The sequence below is a fragment of the Thermothielavioides terrestris genome, chromosome 5 (genome assembly GCF_000226115.1).
Source record: "Thermothielavioides terrestris NRRL 8126 chromosome 5, complete sequence".
Classification (NCBI taxonomy): domain Eukaryota; kingdom Fungi; phylum Ascomycota; class Sordariomycetes; order Sordariales; family Chaetomiaceae; genus Thermothielavioides; species Thermothielavioides terrestris.
The window spans coordinates 4,255,697-4,280,249 of NC_016461.1; the positions used below are offsets into that span (position 1 = coordinate 4,255,697).

At 53.9% G+C, this 24,553-nt stretch overlaps 8 protein-coding genes across 8 annotated transcripts; 4 read left to right on the forward strand and 4 right to left on the reverse strand.

Annotated features, from left to right (window-relative positions):
* Positions 1 to 820: 820 nt before the first annotated feature.
* Positions 821 to 1,804, forward strand: THITE_2171462 (uncharacterized protein). The gene is made up of 2 exons (XM_003657227.1): positions 821 to 926; positions 1,121 to 1,804. The coding sequence occupies exon 2, from the start codon at positions 1,174 to 1,176 to the stop codon at positions 1,495 to 1,497; it is 324 nt and encodes a 107-aa protein (XP_003657275.1). The 5' UTR covers positions 821 to 926; positions 1,121 to 1,173; the 3' UTR covers positions 1,498 to 1,804.
* Positions 1,805 to 2,441: 637 nt separating this feature from the next.
* On the reverse strand, positions 2,442 to 4,584 carry THITE_114425 (uncharacterized protein; the record flags this gene model as incomplete). The annotated part of the gene is made up of 6 exons (XM_003657228.1): positions 2,442 to 2,725; positions 2,826 to 2,971; positions 3,136 to 3,625; positions 3,714 to 3,952; positions 4,132 to 4,283; positions 4,543 to 4,584. The coding sequence occupies 6 exons, from the start codon at positions 4,582 to 4,584 to the stop codon at positions 2,442 to 2,444; spliced, it is 1,353 nt and encodes a 450-aa protein (XP_003657276.1).
* Positions 4,585 to 5,522: 938 nt separating this feature from the next.
* THITE_2122842 (uncharacterized protein) lies at positions 5,523 to 7,083 on the forward strand. The gene is made up of 2 exons (XM_003657229.1): positions 5,523 to 6,701; positions 6,777 to 7,083. Exons 1-2 carry the CDS (start codon positions 5,803 to 5,805, stop codon positions 6,895 to 6,897), a joined length of 1,020 nt encoding a protein of 339 aa, XP_003657277.1. The 5' UTR covers positions 5,523 to 5,802; the 3' UTR covers positions 6,898 to 7,083.
* Positions 7,084 to 8,141: 1,058 nt separating this feature from the next.
* THITE_122381 (uncharacterized protein) lies at positions 8,142 to 9,830 on the reverse strand (the record flags this gene model as incomplete). Its single annotated transcript, XM_003657230.1, has 4 exons — positions 8,142 to 8,959; positions 9,033 to 9,123; positions 9,228 to 9,704; positions 9,750 to 9,830. 4 exons carry the CDS (start codon positions 9,828 to 9,830, stop codon positions 8,142 to 8,144), a joined length of 1,467 nt encoding a protein of 488 aa, XP_003657278.1.
* A 1,275-nt stretch (positions 9,831 to 11,105) lies between these two features.
* On the forward strand, positions 11,106 to 11,663 carry THITE_2033164 (uncharacterized protein; the record flags this gene model as incomplete). The annotated part of the gene is made up of 1 exon (XM_003657231.1): positions 11,106 to 11,663. A coding segment is annotated over one exon (558 nt), but the record flags the coding sequence as incomplete, so codon positions are not given.
* Positions 11,664 to 12,668: 1,005 nt separating this feature from the next.
* On the reverse strand, positions 12,669 to 13,247 carry THITE_2057010 (uncharacterized protein; the record flags this gene model as incomplete). The annotated part of the gene is made up of 2 exons (XM_003657232.1): positions 12,669 to 12,896; positions 12,966 to 13,247. Coding segments are annotated over 2 exons (510 nt in total), but the record flags the coding sequence as incomplete, so codon positions are not given.
* Positions 13,244 to 14,046, reverse strand: THITE_2132353 (uncharacterized protein; the record flags this gene model as incomplete). The annotated part of the gene is made up of 2 exons (XM_003657233.1): positions 13,244 to 13,300; positions 13,372 to 14,046. The coding sequence occupies 2 exons, from the start codon at positions 14,044 to 14,046 to the stop codon at positions 13,244 to 13,246; spliced, it is 732 nt and encodes a 243-aa protein (XP_003657281.1).
* A 6,418-nt stretch (positions 14,047 to 20,464) lies between these two features.
* THITE_2122846 (uncharacterized protein) lies at positions 20,465 to 21,938 on the forward strand. Its single transcript, XM_003657234.1, has 2 exons — positions 20,465 to 21,283; positions 21,337 to 21,938. Exons 1-2 carry the CDS (start codon positions 21,032 to 21,034, stop codon positions 21,400 to 21,402), a joined length of 318 nt encoding a protein of 105 aa, XP_003657282.1. The 5' UTR covers positions 20,465 to 21,031; the 3' UTR covers positions 21,403 to 21,938.
* Positions 21,939 to 24,553: the final 2,615 nt, after the last annotated feature.

Here is a 24,553-nt window from a genome sequence, read left to right on the forward strand (position 1 = left end):
CGTGCTTAAATCCTCCAGCCGGCCCATCTTGCTTACTATCCTTCCATGTTAAAGTGTGGAATTGCGACTGGTCAGCGAGCCGAGTCGGAGTTTCGATGCCCATGGCCAACAACAGAAGGCGAGTGGCTTTGGTGATCTCGTGCTCCACCAGCTCCACTTCATGCGGGGAGCGGAATCTGGGGAATGTGGAGCTTCACGAACAACAAGATCCACCTGCCCCTGCCAACACGCTAAACGAGCAACCCAAAAGATATCACTGGGTTTATTTAAACATCAAGACAACGACGATGAGAGTCCAATGTGATATCGCTGTTGTTTGCCCCGACAACGCGAGGTCGACTGGTCGTACCATCCACGGGTGGGCCGTAGTCAATTGGACGGAAAGGTTCAGCCCTCCGGATCATCTGGCATCTTCCCTCTAGGTAATCCGCCCTCTTCATGAAAATGCCACTTACTGCAATGTGGCTTGCCCCGGTCGTTTCGAGTCAGTGGGAAGGACTAAGCTCTCTGTGCAGCAGATGCCTTGTAAGTGCAGAGTGACGTCCATCAAGGCAGTGATTGGTGCTGGGTAATACACATGGCGACTCTTACCCCGCTCGGCCAGGGGCCAGCCGATGGTCTGAGAAGCCTCCCTCCCTGCCACGAAGGCCACTGCTGGGTTTGGAAGCTGACGGGACAGGTCCTTTTGGGTGGCGTTATGTACTCCGGATGCGCCAACCCATCCACGGCTGTGTGGTCGCTCATTTCCATTCCAGTCACACTTAAAGCAGGTGCCCCCCTTTCTTCCCCTCCCCTCTTTGTGCAACATCAGCTTTCCCATCTCGCTGTACTAGCACAACCAACGCCTTCCAATCGATACAGTCATCTCGCCATCCACTTTTGACCATCTTCTGCATCAACGCGCAGGCAAAGCCATCTACATCGGGGTAAGCATGTTTTGTTATTCTTCGGCCTGCTCTTCTTGTCGCTCCGGTCGGGGCGTAGAGCAGCGCAAAGCAATGGCCATCTCCGCTCGGCGTCGCTGCTTCATCGCCGCCCCTTCGCCACGCACTTCTTCCCGATTTCCACCCACCGCCGTCGTCAGACTTGTCCACTGACATCAAGGCATCGGTGCCACCAGCCGCTCCTCAACAAAACAACTTACCCGAAACTCTCCACTCTCCACCCATCAACATGCCTGTCCGCATTCCCGCCGCCACCAGGACTGAGGTCTTCTGCATGGGCGCCGCCGGCGTCAGCGGCTTCGCCCCGTTCTACCTGATGGCCCCCGGCGCCGAGGAGCGCCTCTCGCGCCAGACCCTCAAGTGGGCGCCGCGCTGGGAGCGCAACATCACCATGTTCCGCAACCCCGTCGAGCGGGGCGTCCAGCGCGCCGCGCCGTCCATCGAGAGGGCCGTCCAGAGGCTCGAGCGCCGCCTCCCCTTGGAGAGGGCGGCCAAGAGCGTCGACAGGAGCATCAAGAGGAACCTTGACAGGCTGGGCATCAAGCACTCCTGAGCGACCATCGATCAGATTGACGTTGGAAGACTGACACGGTCACGTCGGGTGCATGGAAGATCTCTGGCCCTGGTCGGAGCTCGGATTTGCTTTGCCACTTTGTATATAATACCCCGTGGGGGGTCATGCTTTCCAGTCTTTGTGTTGCGAAGATTTGCAAGGAGGAAAGGATGTTGTCCGTGGCAAGCCGCTCCCGGGGCCATCGAGATAGCATTGATCAGGACGCAGGTCAGGGATAATGGTCGACATCCCTGGCCGGCTTGTCCCATAGCAGCACGCAAGCGAATAAACGACGCTTCACTGTTCCAACGGCCGACCCCATCTGCAGTGATTACGAGCCAAGGGTTTCTGTGTTGCGGAATGTTTGCCGATCCCGCGAACCACGTCAGAGATTCTCAATACCACAGTAGCCCCCGCCCCATGTTGGGGTCATCCTTCACGCCCCCAAGTGAAGACTTACCCATCTGCTTGGTCTGTTCATGGAGAAGCGGCTACGTTAATATGTTTTCTTAAGGTTATCTACTTTAAGGAGAATGGCTAGTCTTCAGTCCCTCTAAAGGACGGACATTTTGGGCTTCCCTCGTTACGGTTCTGGAATTGGGCTGAGCTGCTGGTCGTTCCGCTTCCATCTCGGTTTGTGACATCAAGGTAGGCACAGTACATAGTTGAAATGCAAATCTGTGACTGGGGGTTGTTTGGCTACCGATTGACTAGTCATGTCCTCACGTCCCAACATATCAAGGCCGAAAGAAGGAGAAACATGGTAAGCCCCTGCGACGCTACAGAGCATTTGGTTCTGGCGCTTCGCCCTACTAGGTGCGAGAGGAGAGCCTAACGTTATGAAGAACCACTAGCTCTCGAAGTCTTGCTTCGACGGGGCAAGCTGTCTGCCAAGCGGAGTGAAAGCAAGTCTTTGAATTAGGCCAGCAAGGATAGATAGGCGATCAAGGCTTTTGTGCTCTGGACAAAAGAAACCCGCCGTTCTGCAGCGTCTGAAAAACGTGCCTCGGGTCATACTTCTTCGCCACAGCCTTCAGTTTTGCCAGACTTTCCGAGCCGTACGAGGCCAGTGGGTTCTGGTCACGCGCGGCATCGTTCATGTAGAGAAACGGAATGCCAATGTCCCTCTCCACCGCAAGTTGAGCCCATTTCTCGGTTGTATCAACGGAAACCGATCTGACCAGGTCATCATCTTGGGCACTTTGCCAGTCAATTGAGGTGGTCCACCCTGCAAAGAATTACATTAGCTCCACAGTGTCCTAATGCTATTTCGCGCAGCGGCCAGCAGAGGCAAAGGGGAGGGAAAAGGACAGAGACGAGAGACGCACATTGTTGAGGTCCTTGCGGTATATCTAAGGCGTTGTCGCCATTTTTGGTGGCTTGGTCAATCAGATTCTGGCCGACGTGCTGGAGTACAAATATTTGGTTGGCCCCTGTGGATTGTCTCACTGGGAGAGCTTTCTTTCTCCAGAGGCTGTAGGCTTCCTAAGTCAGGTTCGTGTCGATTCGGGAACTGTATCCTCTGTAATCGTGTCTAGTTGAGGACGACGCCCACCGTTAACTATTTTGTTCGTGTCAAGAGGGGGAAAAACAAAAAGGTAAAAAATAAGAAAGAAAGAAAGAAAGATGCACGCATACCGACCTGGGGTTGAGAACCCAGCAGTCTCTAAAACTGCGCTGAGCTGATTCAAGGTCAAGTTCGTCGGCGGCAAGGCTACTTCAATAGGCTGCAGAGCAGTGAATGGCTGGAAAACTTGGAGAGGCTCTGCTCGAGGCTCCGAGTGAACCAGAATGAGCACGATGTAATCAAGAGAGATGATGATATCTGCGTTGGACTTGGTGTCTGACCCTGCACTTCTCTGCCACTCATCAAATGCGGCAAGCACGTTGGAGCCATCATTGGGCGAGTAGACGTTTATATGCACCCAGACGTAATGGACCGGCACAGTATAGAGGTCGTAGCGCGTCACGACGCCAAAATTGGGGCCGCCTCCCTTGAGGGCCCAGAACAGGTCGCTGTTTTGTTCCGAGTTCGCGTCGACGATGGAGCCGTTTGACAGGACGACCTCGAAATTCTTGACGTTATCGGCTGCCAGACCGAACTGGTTTGGCAGATGGTGATAGCCCCCTTTTTCTTCTCCGTTAGTTTTCCCCTTCTGTTTCCCCACTTCGCCCCCTGTTCTGTGCCAGGCGGAGAGAAGAAGGGTAGAACTGACCACCAAGGATGGAACCGCCGACCCCGACGGTGCGATCTTTGGCGCCAATAACAGACGTTCCATGACTGTCCAGCACCGAATACACGTCGCCCCAGCGGGCACCAGAGCCGACACTGGCAACGCTGCCGTTGCCTGAGACGGTGACAGAGTTGAGTTTCTGCAGATCTACGAGAATGCCGTCGCTCCCGATACTGGACCACGTCGGATTCGGCGAGTGGCCTCCGCTCCTGATAGAAAAGCTTGACTTGAAATTCGTCGATAATCTTCAACAAGGCGGCAACGTCGTCAGCACTCTGCGGTTGAGCAACGCAGTGGGGCTCCACCCAGCAGGCCTGGCTCCTGATGGTTGCCATCGAGATGAATTAGGGCCGTGTAATACAACATCAGGTGGGGAAAAGAGCTTTTCGCCTCAAATTACCAGTTCTCTTGCACGATGCTTTCGTTGATGGGCCGGCTTTGGGCCTGGGTGGTATCCAGCGAAGCAATCGCGGCCTGGCAAGTGACCTCGGCAACTTCGGAGGGAGTCGTCGCCCGGGCATGTTGTCTTGCCAGAGCGTGCGACGGGGTACCCTGCTAAGCCGAGGGTCTTACCCAGGGAGACAACGTTGTCTCGTGCCTAGGAGGCAGGGACGGCACCCGCGATAGAGACGGTGCAAGACAGAACAAAGTAGGACAACCGCATAACTTCGGTAACTGTGATTGCTTCCAACAGAGACGGCCTTCGGAATGAATCAAGAATCAACAGAGCTGGGAGAGAGAATGGTGTGGAATCGGTGTGCTAGGGGAGGCACTAGATATGTAGGTGATTGATCCTCCGACGGCAACTTACTTCTTGGGAGTCATCATAGTACCGTTGGCACATACATGACATTACTGTTTTCCTTATTATGTTGCGTTCCTCTGTGTACTTGCTTTTTTTGGCCAGTTGGCTGTCAATTAGGGTCCTCTCAGTCCCTTCCCCAGAGGAGACAGGACTGTCACAGCCCCTGTCCTTCGATTGCCAATGTTCTCAACCTTCCGGTGATGGAGGTGATTTTACCGCGCCACAACACGGCGTGTGAAAGGAAACCAAACGCGGGAGGATGGGTAACAGCGGGTGTACCTATACGTATACACCTCCTCTAGGATATAGAATCCTTGGTGCAAATGTCGATCACCTAAACGTAAATCAGTCAAAGTGCTAAGAAGTTTAGATATAGCCAAGCTATATACAATTTCTATCACAACAAAAGTATCAGTACTAAAAGGAGTGTCTTGCTAGTAGCTCGGGCTATTTGCAAAGTAGTCCTATTTGCAGTGCTTCCGTAAGGCCCGGATTTCGATCTTTTCGTCGTGCGTAAGAGGTGTTGAATGCCGAAGACCTTGAGAAACTGGGCCACTGTGCAGTTTGGCCTGCCTTTGCAACTGGAGCTGGTAAAATCGCTAGGCTGAAGGCGACGTGTGGATGTCGTTGTTGTTGATCAGAGCCTGGATATCCATTGTTGCCGTGGTTCGAACCGCAGGTTGGTGGATTGAACTGCAGTATGGTGGATTGGATTCGATTCGGTTCGATGGATGTATCATTCGAAGTATCTTGCTAAATAAATTGCTAGGGGATTGACTTACTGGCTGAAAATGGAATAAAGTTTGGAACCAACAAGAACAACAACAACAACAACAGCAAAAACAGGGTCGCGGCACGGCTTCCTAATGATTGGCTAAATCACGAAATGGACACTGGCCAGCACCAACTGCAGTCGCACCCCATCCACTGCAACGGTCTGTCATTGGTAATTGCATTCAGTTATTGTTCAATTATGATCCGCTCTGCGCGATCACTCGTATCTTCGAGATCCCGATGATCCGGCTGCATACCTATGCATGATCCCTGAATGGTTGGCTACGGCCACCATCTGGCCGGATTTGATGAAGTGGTTGTTGGTTCGTGACACTTTCCACACACCGCCCAGCCAACCCCCCCTTTTCCCCAACCTTTCTTCTCCCGTGGCCCCCAGAAAAAAAGAGAGAAAACAAATCACCCAATCTCTTGCGCCCTCAGCTTCCCCCCCAGTCTCTCGTCCTTAAACGAGCCCTACCGTCTCTCTTGAAAATGGCCACGACGGACGAGGAGAAGCACTTCAGCCTCCTTCGCTTCCTTTACCACCAGATCAGGTACAAGCCTTTCGCGGTGAAAGATGTCGACCTCTCGGGCAAGACTGCCATTGTTACGGGATCCAACACGGGCGTCGGCCTCGAGATCTCGCGGCAGCTGCTGGGCCTGGGCCTAAGCAGGCTTATCCTCGCCGTGCGCGACCAGGAAAGGGGCAAGGCCGCCGCGGCCAAGCTTGCGCCCGCCGACCCGTCCGTGATCGAGGTGTGGCACCTCGACCTACGCGACTACGATTCCGTTGTGGCGTTCGCCGATCGGGCAAAATCGCTGGGCCGGCTTGATATCGCGGTGCTCAACGCAGGCATCTGCCCGGTTAAGCGCATTTTCAACGCGAAGACGGGCCACGACGAGACCATCCAGGTGAACTACCTGTCGACCGCCCTGCTGGCAATCCTCCTTCTGCCTATCGCCAAGGCATCCAGCGCCAGCCAGCCCGCGCCGACGAGGATAACCTTCACCTCGTCCGAGTTCTCGGCCGTGGCAAGATTCAAACTCGGCAAAGAGACGCCAATCCTCGCGGCCCTCGACAAGCAAAAAGGCCGTGTCGATACGATCGACCGGATGTACGTCTCCAAGCTGCTCGGCCAGTTCTTTTTCCGGGAGCTCGCGAGGCGCGTGCCCGCCAGCGTCGCCGTCATCAACGCCGCTTCGCCGGGCGCCATCCACGACTCCGAGTTTATGCGTGACCTGGACGGGACATTTGCCGGGGCCATCATGAGAGCGGGCCTGAGGCGGATTGGGAACTCATCGGCGATTGGCGCGCGTATGGTAACCGACGCCGTTGTGAACCATGGGGAGGAGACGCACGGGCGGTTCTGGTCGTTTCAGAAGCCCGCACCGTAAGTGATTTTTGAACATCTGGTCTTCTCTATTACATTGCTAACAGCGATCTGACGTGGCTATGATTCTTGCAGGCTGGCGCCGGTTGTCTATACGGAGGAAGGAGACAAGATCTCGGCACAGCTGTGGCAGGAAACCATGGAGGAGTTGTCATTTGCGCACGTGGAGGACATCCTGAGGGATATCACTTCGTGAAACAGCCCGAGATCCAACGGGCTATTGACTGGAATAAGAAATTCTGTGTTCTTATGACTGCGAGTACCCGGTCGGCTGATCAAACTTGCAAACTTAACACCATGAACCACAGTTGGAAGCCTCATGCGCCTCGCCCGCCGCTAGCATTCTTAGTCGACCTTATCATCGCGCACGGCAAACCGTCTTTGGAACACGCTCGCTTCCATCTTTTGGCAGGCCAGGTCCCAGTCTGACGTCCACTTGCGGTAAAAGGGCTGGTAGCCCAGGAGCCCACTGCCAATCACTCTTCCCAGGACGACTCCGAGGATGATGGAGACGGTCTGCCCAAAAGGGACCCACCACGGCAGTGACAGATAGGTTCCACTGGCGTCAAACATCTGTTTGTGCGGCATTCAGCCGAGGATTGATTTGATATCGCCCGCAGGGAGAGAAGACTCACGCATAAGACCTGGATCAAGTCGATCCGCTTTCCGTTGGCGAGAACCTCGTCTTGGTGCTTGTACCAGTTCTCGAAGAAAGATAGGATTCAGCTGGAATACGTGGTCTGTCTTCTCGCCGCTTAGGAGAAACCTCACGGCGTCTGGTCAGGGTCCTGGCGTTCCAGCGGGATGAGGTAGGAGCGATGGTTGACTTAGGGCCTGATGGCGAACCGTCCGTCGGCAGGCGTGAGCACAAGCTCGCGTCCCTCGATCTCTAGCCCGAGCTTGCCCTCTAGGGACTCAATGCACTCCTCCTGCGTGTGGAAGTGAACTGGCGGCTTGCGCGAAAAGAACTCGGCGCCCATGACTAGATCGAGCGTCACTTCAATGGCGAACGATCACTCGGGGTGCTGGAGTAGCCGCCCGGAAACGGCCTTCTTGAGACTGTTTTGCGCAGTTATCACTACTGGAATTGTTCACGAGCAACGTTATTTACCTCTAGCTAATCACAGGGGAACCTGAAGCCTACACTTCAACTCTGAAGTCCGAGGGACCGTATTGCACTGTTTTGGCGTCGGACTCGGGCATTTTGCCTTGCGATTTTTCTGCGAGTTTCGCGCAGGACGAAGGTGAGAGCTCGGTTAAGGGGGTGACCGTCGTCTCCTTGGGGGCTGCCGTCTCAGGGCAAGAAAGACGGCCATGCCCTGCTTCCCTCCCGTCCGAAGTCACGCTGGTCTCTGAACAGCGGAAAAAAATGGCCGACGAGGGCTGCAAGGCTCACTCGGCCAATGCCTTCGGTTCTCTCCCTTCCCTAAACCGACAAAATTAGCATTTCAGAGGCAGTTTCTGCCCACCAGGCACCAGTCTTTGGAAGACGCCATGCGGATCGTAGCGCCTGGCCACCTCCCACAGCCGCCGCACGTTTTCGGGGCCGTAGCTCGCAATCACTTCCTGCCTCGCGTTGGCGTCGTTCATGAACAAGTAGTCCAGCCTGGTACCCGAGCGCGCAGCCAGGGCGTCGATCTTGTCGCGGAGGGCGTGGACGGCTCCATCGACGACGCCGTCGTCGTCGGCGCTGGCCCACCCCGCCGACACGGACCACCACGTCTGCTCGACGGCCTCGAGGCCGAGCGCGTTGCCGCCGCGCCGCGCGCGGCCCGCGAGAACGGCGCTCGCGCTGATGGGCTGCACGGCCATGATCAGCGAGCCGGACGCCGCGCCCGCGACGGCCGACACCTCGGGCGCGGACGGCGCGAGCAGCGCGCTGATCTCGGCGTACAGGCTGGCATTGGGCCGGAACGAAGTGTCGTACCAGGTCCAGCGGGGCAGCGTGGCCGGGGGGAACAGTTCCATCAGCTGGTGCAGGCTCATGACGCCGGTCTGCTCGGACACGGGCGTCAAGCTGTAGAAGGGGGCGAAGGCGGCGGGCTTCTCGACCGGCTTCAGATAAACCAGGGTCAGGAGCAGCAGACCGTTGGTCGGGAGCAAGTTGATTATCAGGTTCGCCTCCGGGTCCTGGGGCGCCGTCTGGTACTCGTACAGCGCTTGCATCAGCGCCGCCATCTGATCGGCACCGAAGACGAGTAGACCGCCCCATACCTGCGGTGCGGGAAACGTCTGGCTTGTGAAGCGCGTCAGGACGCCTTTTCCATAATCATGCAATTAGTCATTTAGAGTCTTAAAAACAAACAGTTGCTAGTGGTGGATTTTCCTTACCAAAGTTGTTGCTTCCCCCTTTGAGCGCCCAAAACAGATCCGGGTGCGATATTTCGCTAGCTTCAACGATTTGTCCGTCGGCCAAGACCACCTAGCATGTGTTTGACTGGTTAACATGTCTTGTCTCTGGGTAAAATCTCGTCCACGGTAAGGGGAAAGGGGCTGATTGGCCGGTGGAACGGAAGGGAGGGTTACCTCGTAGCTGACGATGTTATCGCATGCCAGCCCATGGAGGTAGGAGAGGTAACTCAGCCCGCCTCCGAGCGTGAGTCCGCCAACGCCAACGGGCATGACACGGCCCCCGACGACGGTGACGTTGTGCTGGTCCAGGGCCGTATACACGGCGCCCCAGAGCGCGCCGGGGCCGATGTTCGCCAGCTGGCTATGGGGGTTGTATGTGACTTGATTGAGGCGGTGCATCGAGATCATCACGCCGGAGCCGTCAATGGTGGCGTCACCGCGGTTGGGCGAGTGGCCACCCGAGCGGATGGCGAAGGGCACCTCGGCCTTGACCAGCGTCTTGACCAGCAGGGAGACGTCGGCGGCGCAGGCCGGCGAGGCCACACACGCAGGTCGCTGCCAGACCGTCTGCGACCAGTTTTCATCGCTGAGCTGCTCGAACTGCTCCGTCTGGGAGGGCAGCGTCACGAGGTCGGGGCGGAGGGCGTGCAGCTCGAGACACGTCAAAGAAGCACGACGATGTGCTGCTTCCTGGACATCACGGGTACCGGTGCTGGCCATGATTTTGGTGGGAGATAGAAGCGTCCAGACAACGGCAAAAAGAGCGATGACGACCATGGTAAGAGAGAGAGAGGGAGAAAGAAAGAGCGAGAGTGAGAGAGAGATACACCAGCCCGTAACGATCCAGGTACTTGGCGTGGCTCGCCGAACTTGTTCCCGTGTCTCCAACGGTCCTGAGCAAACTCAAACGCAGTGCAACCCACGGGTGAACATTATCCGCTTTTCAACTAAATGGGCGGCATGCCTACTACCCTGACCTTTGCAGCACGCCCCCGGAAGACACAAGCGTGCGGTTGAGAATCAGCCAATGCCTCGGGGCCCGGCGTGACCGAAGGCCGATTGTGTACCGATAGGCGGGATGGTGTGAGGTTGGGGGCGGTGCTGCAGTCAAGTAGATTAATTGATAGCCTTGGTAGTCCCAACAGCAAGGTCGCTCAAACATCCGGCCCCTAAGCCAACACTTGCCGTGCTTCGCTTGCATCAACCCTGCGCAGTAATGGACGCTGCAGAGCACATGCTGTCTGCTCGCGGCACAGCAGGCGTGAGAGGTCCTTGGTCTGTCTGCTGTGTGTTCCCCCAGCTCAGAGCAAGTTTTTTAAAACCGTGCCGCATGTCACGGCGTGTGCGGCGTGGTTTTCCTTCTGCATATTCGTGGCACCCTTCCCGCCCCTCCTAACCCACCCCAACCTGTGTGTGGTGTCTGGCGTCTGGCGTCTGGAGTCTAGAGTCTGGTGTCTAGTGTTTGGAGTCTGCCAACCTCCCGCTGGTGATGGGAAGATTGAAAAGTGCCGCTGCATCCCGCAGTGGGTTAAACCATTTGCTGAGGAGACGCTTCTCGTGCTCCCCAAATCGTTGTGCTCTAGTTGCTTTCTATCTTCCACCACCATGTCATCCTCGTCCTCGGCTTTTCAGCTGCCCCCGGATGAAGACCACAAGCACGCGCTGCAAGCGGTGTGGTGGGCGGAATTCTCCATCGCCACGGTGTTCATCTGTTTGCGATACTGGGCTCGCCTCCCAAGAGGAGCTGGGGAAGTGACGACCTGCTCATGACGGGCTCTTGGGTATTTGCTTTTCTCACTATCCTGCTTTTCCAGTCCGTCCCGGGTCATTGAAGACCTAACATTGTTGGCAATCAGGCTTGTGTTTCCTGGCGGAGGCGGTGACGAGTAAGCGATCAGCACACATATTCAAGCCCCCCCTGTGTGCGAGTCATCGACGGAGTCATTGACCGCTTGCCCAGTCAATTATGTGGCCGAAACCGGTCGCACCCGTCACCTGCTCTATATAGCAGAGGCGGGCGGATTCCCGGCCGTCGACTCTGCCGTCATGTGGTACATTATCGTGCTCGACATCGGCATCTTCGTCACCGGCTTCGGCAAGATCGCCATCGGCCTCACCATCCTGCGCGTCCTCGGCACCACCTCGCAGTGGCAGCGCTGGACCATCTATGTCACCCTCTTCCTGACGGTGGCCACCTGCATTATTGACTTTTGCATCTCAACCTTCCGGTGCGGAAACCCCAGCAACACCTGGACGATCGAGTCGTGGCAGACCGCCACGTGCGTGAGCGTCGACACGCAGACAGACATCAACATCTTTGCCAACTCGGTCCAGTGCTTCGCCGACTTCGCCTTTAGCGTGCTGCCCATGGCGGTCGTGTGGCAGCTGCGCCTGCCCATGCGCAAGAAGCTGTTCCTCGTCATTGCGCTAGGCCTGACGCTCGTGACGGGCACGGCGGCCATCATCAAGACCGTGTTCGCCGCCACGATGGACCAGGCAGACATCACCTACACCATCTTCCCGTCCCTGGTGTGGTTCTCGACCGAGTCGATGCTGATCATCGTCTGCGGATCCGTGCCGAGCCTGTACCCGCTCTACGAGCGGCACGTCAAGCGGCTGCGCCAGGGCTACAGCTCGCAGAAGACCTCCAAGGCGTCGCGCACGTACGTCTACTCGGGCGGCCGGGAGGCCTCGCACGCGTCAAGCAAGAAGAGGCTGGCTCCTACCGCCGCAGCCGCCGCCGCCGACTGGTCGCTGGCCACGCTCGACAACTGGGAGGACACCGAGAGAGGACAGCCCAATTTGGAGATGGCGCGGCTGGCGGGCGGTCTCGTGCAGCAACCGGTCATGATTGCATCTGCCCATGTGGCGAAGCCGCAGCTGCAAGGCATGCAGGATGCACAGGGGATCCAAATCGTTCAAGAAGTGCGTGTAAGCTCCCGTGAGCGGTGAGGAAGCCCGCTTTTCACGGGCTATGTGAAATATGTGCCGCGTATGTAGAGTATTGCAACACAGCCGTCCGTCTGAATCACCGCTGGGTAGAGCTGCCAGTCCTTGAGATGATCATTACCGTGACCTCGCTTGATCGTGGCGTCTCAGTGTTGGAACCACTGCGCGCACGCAGGCGAATGAAACTATGGCGATCTGAGCACTCAACAGCGATGCGTTCAATGGTGACGTTGATCTGTGTATTGGAAGACTGTGGAAGAGAGGAGACAAGATACTGGGAAACTGACAGCCGTACTGTATTGGAGACTGCCAATCCAACGGCCCAACCGCCCAGACTATGGCTCGTGTGCGTGGGATGCCTCAGCCGATGCCCTATGGACTGAAGCCCCTGGCGGCGGCAGCGGTGACAAGTGCGTTGGCGGACGAGACTCGCTGTCTTGATTGCGCCATGGACGCGACGAGATGATTCGACGGTAAACCTCTGCGGTCCAATCCGACAGATTCTCCAGCTGCGCGTCAAGAAACCCACGAGCCTTCTTGATCAGAGTCCGTTTCTCAGCTTCGTTGGTTCCCAGAAACCAGGCAACAGCCATACAGATGATGTACGTCAACAACGGAACTACGATGAATGTGGTCGTAAATCCAGATGGTATCGTTGGCTGGCCGCTACTTCCATCGCCGGCAGAGTTGGAGAAGAAGGGCAATGCCCAGAAGGCCTGCAGGTCGGGTCTTAGTTGAAAGCTTGTGACACGGAGCAGTATGAGATTCCGCAGGCAAACGTACAGCTAGGAACCCAATCGGCGTGTAGAGAACCGTTACGACAGTGAAGACGTAGATGGCACGGTTCAAGGCAATGCTCTTTCCGGCCTCGCGCAACGAAGTGGCGTTGAACAGCTAGGCAAGAAAGCGAACCGTTAGCATGGGCTTGCCGGCTGGAGGTGGGGTCGCGGCTGTGACTCGTACACCGTCCCGAAGGCTCTTGATTTCTTCGGATTTGCGGGAAATCGTGGCCTGGACGCGCTGGGCTCTGGCCTCGATTATTGCGGTGGCTGTGTCCCAGTTGTGTGCTGCATCTGCCAAGTCATCATCGGAGAACATGCCGCTAGGACAGACAAGACTGTTCCATCGCCGGCGCAGGTCGGACCAGTTTCGAATGGTGTCGTCAACCATGTTAGAAGCTCGACGCAACGTTTGCAGAGCGGCAAAGTACGTTCTCGACAAGTGGAAGGAGTCATCAAACATCAGGGCGTCAAGGGCCTTGTCGCGGAGCGTATATCCCAGCTGGCCAGGTCACGACACTGTCAGCGTACCTCACCATCCGGGGGCAGGGCATCTCCACATTGGAAGTAACGCAGGGCTTGTGACTGACCTGGAAGTCTGCAGCTCTGTCAATAGCGCGGAGGGCACGGAGCCACTCTTCTTCCCACCTCGCAAGAACCGCGAGGATCATCCGCATAAACTGGGTCAGGCCAGCACATCGTCCTGCAGGGCGCAACCCATCCGGACCATCCCCTTGAAGCACCCGCGCGTCGGGAAACACGCCGTTTCCGGCCTTGTCCACGAAGCCATATGCCAGATTCCGATCCATCGACATTAAAAACCGCATGGCGTCGTCAAGGAGCACAACGATGGAGTATGGCGCATCCTTCGTGTTCAGGATCGTGAGGGAAACTGAGGAGACGCGTTCAAGCAAGGGCACCGCAACATCGTGTTCACCCCGTATCATTGCCTGTTGTCGATGGAGAAGCACGCGGGGCTTCTCAAAATAAGCGTCCTGATCCCATGTTGCGTCCCTCAAACTGAGATGCCGGGTATGGTACTGCAGCGCCAGGTCAACAGGCTGGTGGTTAAACGAACGGTTGAGACCGAGCAAGACATGCTGCAAGGCGGAGAGTCGGCTATCGGGATCCACAAAGGTTCGAACGAAGCGAGCTCCAGGGGAGAAAGAATGGTAGAGTCCGTCTCGGGCTCCGACTCCGTATTCGATACCAAGATCGGCTGTCTGGCAGTAGTTCACGACGAATGCAATGAGATCGAGGGACATGGCGAGCATATGACTGTCGGAATCGGCGAGGTCGTCGGCCACGACCCTGGAGTATTTGGTCAGCAACTGCAACTGAGAAAATAATCATGGGCGAAGAGCAAGATTAATCATTGAAAGGGGCTATACCAGATTCTACTGTGGCAAGGCAGTTCATTATCTAAGATCACGTCATGTCGAAGGCGTTTGCTTTTGAAGTCGACTACCCTGATCCACTGGTTCTCCTGGTTGACAGAATAGAACGTGTTGGAACCGCTACGCAGGCTCAGGAAGATGAAGCTATCACGATACAAGCAATGTACACAACTGGGATCAATCGTAGTGTTTAGGATAATGTATTGTAGGAGAGTTCTCCTAATTAGGAGCCCAGTCTTAGGCGGCAGTTGGGCAGCAAGCCGATAGATCCTAATCTCGGTAGGCCGGCCCGGTGCCCCGGGCCAGGCTAGTTCTAACACACCCCCCTAGGTCGAGCCTCCGGCTCCGGCCTACCAAATCCAGTAATCTATAAAGCTATTCCCAACACTACGTCCTTCCTAATCTAGCAATTCTATAGTGTTGAGGTCCTTTTGCTATCGCCCTAATCTACCGAGCCTTGTACACCTACCCTTCTCAATCCTATATATTATACTATAAACTAGACCTTCTATTTGGCTAAAGCCTTCTTCTAGCCCTATATTTCTTCCTTCTACGCTACCTAGTAGGCGTAGATCTTGATAAAGGCCTAGATATCTATTAGATTAAGCATTTCTACGAACTTCCTATAGGGCTCTAGTTCTAGCGCCTTCGTTAGGCCGTTAGCTAACATCTAGTTTAAGGGTATATAATCTATACTAACCCTCTTGTTCTAAGCTTCTTAGCGTAGCTAATAGTTATAAATGTCGATATATTTTAGCTTTGTCTATAGTATAAGTATCTTAGCGTCGATTAGCTAGATCGTCTATTTGTTATTGTATTAGATTAATAGGATCTTATTATCTAGATAGATCTCTAGGGCCTTTAATAGGCGCTAAAAGAATATATCTTCTTTTACTACCTATATAAGTGCCAATAACTTGGCTTCTATAATCGATATAGTTACTATATCCTATTTACTAGCTTACTAAGCGATTAGCTCTCTAAATAGGATAATAATATAACTTTATAAGCTTTTACGATTGATACTATTGTTAGTAAAGCTAGTATCACTAGCTATAATTAGGATATCTCCTCCTCCTAGCTAGAGGGCCTAGAACCTCGTTCGATAAAGGTATTATAGTACTCGATTAGCTATATAGTAGTGTTTAGGTCCTAGGTTCTAATTGAACTATATAAGCTTAGAGGCTATAAAGGCAATGTCTAGGCATATATTGACGATAGTATATAGGATTGAGCCGATCTTCCTTTGATAGAGCCTAATAGAGCTATAGCTAGCAATATCGTTATATAGGAGTAATTCGCCTTTGGCTATTAGAGTCTCTAGCTCTCCTTCTTCCTAGGCTAACTTTACGATCTTTTCGATATATACCATCTAGCTAAGCTAGATTAAACACCTCTTATAGTTGCGATGAATCTCTATACCTAGGAACTATAGGAGGTTATCTCCTCCTATAAGTTCGTACTTTTCTCGTAGTTGGCTAATCACTTCGTTAGCTCGGTACTAATCCTTTTTATAGTAGACGAAGACGATATTATCTATATAGAAGAAGATAATAATGCCTTTGTTTATTATAATATAAGGCTCTTATAGTATAGCTTAGAACCTTAGGTTCTTTAGAGTAGCTATTAGCTTTCGTTACTAAAGGAGAAGAGACTTTTATAGGCTATAGAGTACCTTCTTTAGCTTTAGGATAGTTCTTAATTTACAATAGCTATATAGCATCTCTATATAAATGTCCTTATCGATCTTTATATTGACGAAGACGTTGACTATATCGAATTACTTTAGTTTTAAGTCGAACTTCGCTATAGTAGTAAACACTGTTCTAAAGGATTATATAGCGAGTATAGCTATATAGTTCTCCTTAGCGAACCTTTTCTTTTGTTGATCGCTATATACTATAAGCCTTACTTTATATTTAATAAGGTATCCGCTTTTATTGAACTTATAGACGTATACCTATATATAATCTAGGATCTATTTGCCCTAGACCTCTTTGTTATAGTAGCGAATCTCTTCCTAAGAGCCTATTACTTCGTAGCTTCGAAGATGATCGCGTTCCACTTTTAGGAATAGCTAGCCTAGTAGATAATCTTTAAGTTTAAAATGCTATCGAAGTATAGGCGAGAGTATCAACTAGTAGATAGATCTAAGCTTACCTTCTTACTATAGGCAATCGACTTCTTCTTAGGAGATCCTCTTAGCGTCGTTAACTTTCTTCTTAATAGTACCAACTACCTTTTTAGCCTTCTTTTTACTCTTTTAGGCGAGCTCTTCTCTCTCTTCCTCTATATAGAGGACCCTCCTTAAGTACCTACGTTCAGCAGCTCTAGGGCCCAACGTTCCTACGTTGAAGGCGGCCTCCTATAGCTAGAACACTCCTTTAGAGGCTCTAGGCGAACGTAAGCCTAAGAAGGTAGCTACGATTAGAGCGTTTAGCGAAGTAGACGGAGGAGTTGGATATTAGAACTCTAGGAAAATGCCTATAATATCGCCTTTTACTACAATAGTATCTAACACTTCTTTGATAGTAGCTAGGCTCTCTTCTAGTTCTTTAAAGGTTGTTAAAAGTGTATTAAACACCTCTATTATATCCTCTTCCTTAGCTATAGGCGTAAGATCACTGTTATTTGGCTAATCGGCATTATTAGCGTCTCTAGCATTAAGCTAGCGTTTTAGCTCTTCGAGGTCTATTTAAGGAATGTCTTGTACTATAAGTTTTAGATCACTTAGGTATATCTACTTCTTATTAAAGATTATATTGTATATATATACTACTTGGTTGGTAGCTAGGTTCTAGATATAGTAGATATTCAAAGAATTATATTCTACAAGGTAGCTAATCCAAACTCTCAGTTAGAACCGTTTAAAGCGCCTTTCTTTCTTTTTAGCTATATCTATTATAGTATATACCTTACAACTATAGACCTTTAAATACCCTTGGTATAGCTTATACTCTAAGGCTCTTAGGCTATCTCTTTTAGCAAAGAAGGTATAAAAGTGATCTAGCGACGTTATCTACTCTATTGTTAAGAATAGTGTCCTATTGTAGAGATATATCGTAGCCCTTATAACTTTTAGCTACAGTTGCCCTAGCAACTATATACCAATAGCCATCGTTCTAGCCTTCTCCTTAATTATACCCCCTAAGCGTTTAACGCCTCTGTTCTATATAGGCGTATTAGGCATTGAAGGCTCTATTCAAATGCCTTATCTCTCTACCTAGGTAGTAATAGCGCTCGCCTATATAAATTCGTTGTTATACTCTAGGACCTTAATACGTAGCTGATATTGCTTTTTAAACAGTATAGCGAGGTGTTTAATAGCTACTAGGATGCTTAGAGCCTCGTAGTTGTATAGATAGTAGTCCTATATTATACCTAAATAGCGATCTATCGCCAATAGTAGATGTTTAAAGCGCTATTAGCCTTCCTAGAAAGGGTATAGATCTAAAGCGATCTTGTCGCCTAGGCTATAGTTCAACGGCCTAGGAATACGATTGGGCCTACGTTTTAACTTGCTAAGGCTATAGCCATTATACTCGAACGTTAGTACGCCTTTAATACGCCTTCCTTATAAGCAATTGACAAAGTGTTCAAGGGCCCTCGGGCCTATATAGCTAAGGCGTAGGTGCTAAGTTATAGTATCTACTATACTCTCTACGTAGTAAGCTTAGTGATCGAGCCTCTTTGTTTAAGCGGCAAAGGCTATAGGCGTATAGTCCTTAGGTATATATTCGAGGATATATTGTTAGAGCTTCTTCGTAGTATATCCAAAGAGCGTATAATCTTAGCGCCTAAGTAGGTAGTTCGGTATACTCTTTAGCCTATTGTCCTACTAGATTCCTTGTCGGTTAAGCTACTCTAATAATACAATGTTATATACGAAGGTCGGGCAGTAAGCTACATTATATAGTATAAGGACTATAATACCCTTGTCGTTCTATAGTTTAATATCTATCTTACTATATCCTTTAATCTAAATAGGGTACTTGCCTACCTAGATATAGTCATTAAGTATAGCTAATTTAGAAGGCCTTTTAAACCTATTTAGATAGTTAGCAATGTAAATAGTTGACCTTGAATCTAGGATCACTAAGTTGATTAGGGGATATGTCTAGCCTATCTAGAATGTAGCTAGGATTATAGCGAAGCTTGCTATATATTTGCCTATAGCTCTCTATCGCTATATTTTCGCGATATACTAGTAGCTAAATATTACTATAATGTTAGTACCTATATCGGGGGCATTGCCTATATTAGGGGCGATACCTACTTTAGGGGCAGTACCTTCTTCCTAAGTAGTACTCTCTTTAGAAGTAATGCCCTCTTCGAGGGCGTTAGTATCTACTATATCTACTTTGGGGACCTTGAGCTCCTTCGTTGAGAGCGTAGCTATAGCTCTTTTAGAGTGGTTAGCTAGTTAATACGATAGCGGATCTTCGTCTATATCGCTCTTTGTATCGTCAACGAAGCTACTTCTAGACCTCTTTATCTAGAGCTTATTGGCCTCTGCTTATAGAGTTGAATTAGCTTTTAAATTAGCCTCTATACGAGCCTTAACGTATTCTCTAGGTTCCTACCTAGGCGGTATACTTTTAGGATTTAAATAATAGTATCGTTCAGTTAGATAGAAGTAATTGTATATATAGCACTTCCTTAATATGCTCGAGGACCTTATAGAGGTACTAGGGGCTATAGGTATACTTAGCTTACGTTTAGAGCGGGATTAGCCGATTCTAGCTCCCTCTTTACGACTAGCTTAGCGTCTAGGGCAATTCTCTTAATCTTCTAGTTGCTTAGGGTCCTTATTTTCTTTCTCTCTAGGGCTATAGATCGAGAAGGAACCTTTCTCTACGTAGTTAGGCGCCTTTTCGAGGAATAGATATGTGCCTTTATAGACTTCTATAGCTATAACTCGAAAGGTTAGCTTCTTAAGGATCTCTATCTTATTTATAGTATAGAGGGAAATAAAGCTTAGGAATAGCTTCTCTAGTATAGCTATTAGTTCGTTGAACTATAGGCTAGGATCCTTCGCCTTGCTTATTTTCTAGAGGGAGGCCTTATCTATTAGGTTCTCCTACTTGATGAGCTACCTCTCGAAATTAGCCTCCTTAATATATACGTTCTTAGGATATTTAAATGTATTGAGTGTCAGGAGCGGGGGCTCCCAGAAGGAAGGGGGTATACGTTGAAGTGACGGAGTACGAGCAAGGCACAAGCAGAGCACGCGCTACAGGGTAGCTACAGGTAGGGGGGTTGCGGGTGGTTGCATTGAACGCTGGCCTCTCCCACTGCCTGTGGGTTCCATCCTCCTTATTTCTCCCATCCTGGCCCTCGATCTTCCTCCGCATCGGCCAGCCTCCATTCCTGAGCTCGCAGATCCTTTCCTGGGCCATCCTGTGGCGCCTGCATAGCTCCCTGAGTGCGCCCAATCCGCTCTGCTGCCGACCCAATGTCTCAGTTCCCCGCACTTGCTCAGCCTGATGCCCCGCACTTCGCTCAGCTCTGTGCCCCTCCGATCGCTCCTCCGGGTGGCTCGCGTGATCTGGGCTACTGACGTGCGCCCTGGTGGCGCACGCAGATGACCTGCGTGGTGCCCTGTGGTTGGCCAGGCTGCGCCGGGTGCCGGATGCAGGGCGAGGTGGTCGGGCCGAGGGTTGTGCCAGGTGCCGAGGCGCGTTCCGAGGGCTGTGCCGGGTGCCGAGGCGGGTCCCGCGGGTTAGGGTGGCTCCGGGGCATGACAGGGCCCTCCTCCTTCAAGGTCCCTGACCCCAGGGACTGCCGTGCCGTAGCCTGAGGGGCGCAGTGGTCGCGCCTCGGGGTCGTAGCCTTGCATGCCCGGCGGCGGACTGCGTAACGGTAGTTCGGGTGGCGCATGCGCGGCTTACGATCTTGCCGCACGCGTGGTTCCTGTCAGTCGCGCTTCGGCCCGCGGCCTAGCCTGCCGGCGGCAGATCGCGTAGCGGTAGTTCGGGTGGCGCATGCGCGGCTTGCGATCTTCCTGCATGCGCGGCCTCCATCGATCCAACTGCTCCTCCGCATGCGCGATCCAGGGCGGCCCAGATGGAAGTGGCCTGTTCAGATCTGGGGCCGCCTATTCAGGGCCTATTCAGGCCCGAAACAGGAAGGCAACAATAGAGCTGAATAGAACTGAATAGAAGGTGTGCATGTTTGGGGTGACGGCAGGAAAGAAAAAGGGGTAAGGAGCGCACACTATGCGCGTCCCAAGCGCCTTCGCTGCGCACATGGAAAAGGGGAATTGAAACTTCTGCCAGAACATTGCGATGCAAGAAACACAGGATTTTGAGCCCTCCAAGCTTGGACCACCTTACCGAGTATATCTTCTGGGCTCGCGGCTCCCAGCCTTCCTTTCCTCCTTTTCTTCCTTCGCGCCATCTTCGTAAGTGCCCAGCCCACCTAAGTGCCCAGCCCACCACGACGACAATGCGATACTGGCCCGCGATTGCGATCGCGCGCGTGCCCTCTGCTTCCTCCTAACGCTCCCTCTGATCGCGCGCGCATGGCTGACTTCTTCGCTCTGCAGATGATTCGTTTTTTTTTTGGCGCTTCCGCCCTCGCCTCTCCTCGGTAGGTCGCCCCGCGATGGTTCGGTCGATTGGCAGGATGGCTCTCGATCGACAGGATGGCTCTGGCGATTCCAGCGTGCGAGGGCCGCGTGGCTGGCGAACTCGCTGCGCGGCCGGCGGGAAGAATGCAATGGTGCGCTGACAATGTGGCAGATTCAAATAACTCATTCATTTCCGGCCGCGCCTCGTGAGTGACCTTCAACGCTGAGATGTCGATGGATGGAGCAGGGCGGACGCTGCTGACACGCTGGGTAGAAGCAATCATGTCAAAGTTGTTCTCGAGCCTGGGCTTCCGGCCCATCAACGCGGCGCCTGAAGAGCGCCCTGCTGGCGAGGCGGAGTCGCCCGCCGACGACGCGCCCGCGGCTCCCGCGGAGCGTGCGTCTGGCGCGGCGGCTGCGCCCGCCAACGACGACGAGAAGGAGGAGAAGAAGGAGGAGGACGAGGACGAAGAGATGGAGGAATCCGAGCCTCCGACTCCGCGCAAGGGCGGCTTCGGCCGCAAGAGAAGGGCGGTACGTAGAGAGGGCGCAGATGGGGAGCAACGCGATCGCTGACAGTGCGGCAGTCCAGTGACCTTGACTCGACGCCCAAGAAGAGAGTCCCTGCGGGCGCTGCCCGCATCATTCCGTAAGTGCAGAGAGCGCAACCGAAGCGTGTCGGAGGCGCGGGCTGTGCGTGTGCTGACAATGGTAGCTGCCGCCGTTGTGTGGCCAAGTTTTTCGACAGTGGTGGCGCCCCCGTCTGCCACCATCAAGCCGGTGCGTGTCTGCGTGTAGGTTGCGTGTTCGTTGCGTCTGACATGCTCGTAGGTTCCGGTTCGCGCTGCGTCGAGTGTGCGCAAAATAACCATACTTGCCCGGCTGTGAGTTGCCCTCCTCCTTCAAAGGCGCTGACCTCAGCGCCTTGAAGCCGAAACCTGCGTTTTCGTTGCGTGTGCGTTGCGCTGTTGCTGATCCCTCTGAAAAAATGAAGATTCATCCTACTGCCCTCGCCGCAGTTTGCGGCTTTATCGAAGCCCTCGACAAGAGGGACCACCCCGCCGCCGATGAAAAGGTAAGTTTTCAAGTGTCTCCCCTGCGTGCGCGATGCGTGTACTGAGCGCGTTCTAGCCGGCTGCGCTTGTCCAGGGCGTCGTCGACGCGCTTGCGGTGGCCCGCGAGGCCATCAGCGGTGCCCCGGTCGCCCCCACCGCCCGCTCCGAGAACTTCTCGGAGCAGTGGGGGGAGGTGCGGAAGGCGGAGGGCGTGCTGAAGAGGCGCCTCCGGCGCTTCGTCGGCGCGCCCGCGCCGCTCCCACCTCCTCCCCCTCCTCCTAGCACTACGCTGGAGGAGGTGGTGGAGAGGCTGGCCAAGCTGGAGGAGCAGCAGAAGCGTGTGGAGGGGGTGGTGGTAAGTCTGCGAGTCCGTTGCGTCCACGAAGCGTGTGTGTGGCTAACAATCAAAGAATGAAATTTTGGTGGTGGTGAAGAGCTGGGGTCCGCCGCCGGAGGAGGGTGAGGAGGGGGAGGGGGGTAGCGAGGAGGGCGCTGATGACGCGCAGGTGGCCGAGTTCGTGACGGAGTCGATCCAGGGCTTGGAGAAGGACTTGGCGATGTAGGGGGTGGCTGTTGGGTGGGTGGGTGGTTCTTGCGTTGTTTTTTTCTTTTTTCCTTTTCTTTTCTTTTTTCCTCAATTGAAGCGCCGCTTGGCGCCCTCGTTGCGTTCCCGCCGCTCATCGCCTGCGCCTGTGCTCATCTTGAATGCGTGCTTCGTAAGCGCGCAGTAAAGGCCCGTCATCAATATGCCTGCGCGGCTCCCAGGTGTTCTCCTCTGGCGGGTAGTTCTTCCACTTGATGAGGAAATACCTGTCGAGAGGTGGCCCTGCATGATCAAGAATGGCTTCGACCTCCCAATGCTGCTCCTGCGCAACGACCTGCACGCGATCGCGGTACGCGAGCGCTTCCTGCAGGTTGCCGTTGAACGGCTCGAGCATCGCAACAGAGAAAACAGGGTGGAACTTGAACGCAGGCGGGAGATCCAAGCGATACGCCATCTTCTTGCTGCCCACATCAGCGATGATTTTGAACGGCCCGAGATACTTATCTGCGAGTTTGCTGCTCGGGCGCCGCTGGCGAATGTGCCTTGAATCAACCCAAACCCACTGGCCAACTCTGAAGGTCATGGGCGTGCGCTTGCGGTTGTACCACTTCGCATAACCTTCGTTGGCTTGCACCAGGGCCTCGCGGATTCTTTCCCGATCCTTGGCGAGCTTCCTAGCACGCTCCTCCGCAGCGGGAACGTTGCTCGAGCTGTTCGCAAGCGGGTCTGCCGGATCGCGCGGGTGGTAGCCGTAAAGGAGGTATGCCGGGGTCGCCTTCGTAGCCGAATGCACTGAGGTGTTGTAAGTGTGTTCGGCCAGAGCCAACTTCTGCGCCCAGTCATGCTGCTCCCACGCGCAGTAAGTGCGCAGGTAATGCTCCAACGCCTGATTCTGCCTCTCTGTCTGGCCGTCAGTCTGAGGATGGTACGCAGTGCTCAGCTTTTGCGTGACATCCAAGAGGTCGCAGAGTGCGCGCCAAAACCCGCTTGTAAACAAGCTCCCGCGGTCGGAAACAATGGTCTGCGGCAGGCCGAAGGGTCGGTAGACGTAATCGAAGAAGAGGTGGGCAAAGGCGCCAGCCTGGAGCTGCTTGTGCGTTGCGATGTAGAGGGCGTACTTGGTAAACTTGTCGACGATGACGAGGACGGCGTCGCAGGGTTTGTGCGTGCGGGGGTCGATGGAGGTGGGCAGGCCAGTGACGAAGTCGACCGTGATATCCTGCCACGGGCGCTCAGGAACCGGCAGCGCTGCGAGCTCGCCGTAAGGGCGGTGGGTTCTCGCTTTCGTGCGGCCGCATGTGACGCATTCCACCACATGTTGATCGATCTCCCTGCGCATGTCCGGCCAGTAGTAGTAGCGCATCAGGCGCTCGCGAGTCTTCCTGATGCCGCCATGGCCACCTGTTGCAGCGTTGTGGTAGCGCGCCAAAAGCGTGTGCCGCAGGGCCGCAGGCACATAGATCCTGCCGCTGTAACGCAGGATGCCATCGTCTCCGAGCTTCCACTGCCTGCGCATGCGAGCCGTCTTCCAAGCGCCCTCAGTCACCCAGGGATCGACTTCCTGTGCCTGGATTAGTTGCTGCTCAAAAGGCCAGCCTTCGTCCTCCACCGGCTTCCTAGCAGCGGCAGCGACGTACGGGCGGTGATCAGGCGCACGCACGCCGCCAGCCAGACTGCTGCGGGCCGTCTGGTCCGAGGGGGGTCGCCGCCCAGGCCCCGGGTGGCCAGGTTCCCTTGCGTGTGTTTCCTGGGCCTCCGGGGAGCCACGCTCCAGCGGCGGTTTACCAGGTCCATCTGGGCCGCGGGTGGCACTTCCGTCCAAGCCGTGGTTGACCAGTGGAAAAGCGTCATCCAGGCGAGGCCTCTGCGCCGCCGCCTCTCCCTCGTCCCCAGCCGTGGGCTCACGGTGACGCTTGCCGCTACCCACGCGCTGCGAGACCTCCCGATGGCCCTCCTCGAGGCGCACATCAGGCGCAACACTCTCATCAAACTCCCGCTCACGCAGCTCATACGCATCCTCCAACTCTCTGAGGCCCATACTGGGTCTCGGCCGCACAGCCAGAGTGACAACCCCAACCGTAGAGCGGTGCCCTGGCACATGGTCCTTTCCCGCAGCAATACGCTCCTCCAGGAGCCGTAGCAGCGGGTTCTCGGCGCCCTCGTCGCTGGGGCCTTCTGCCAGGTCTGGTCTTCGAGAGAGTCCGT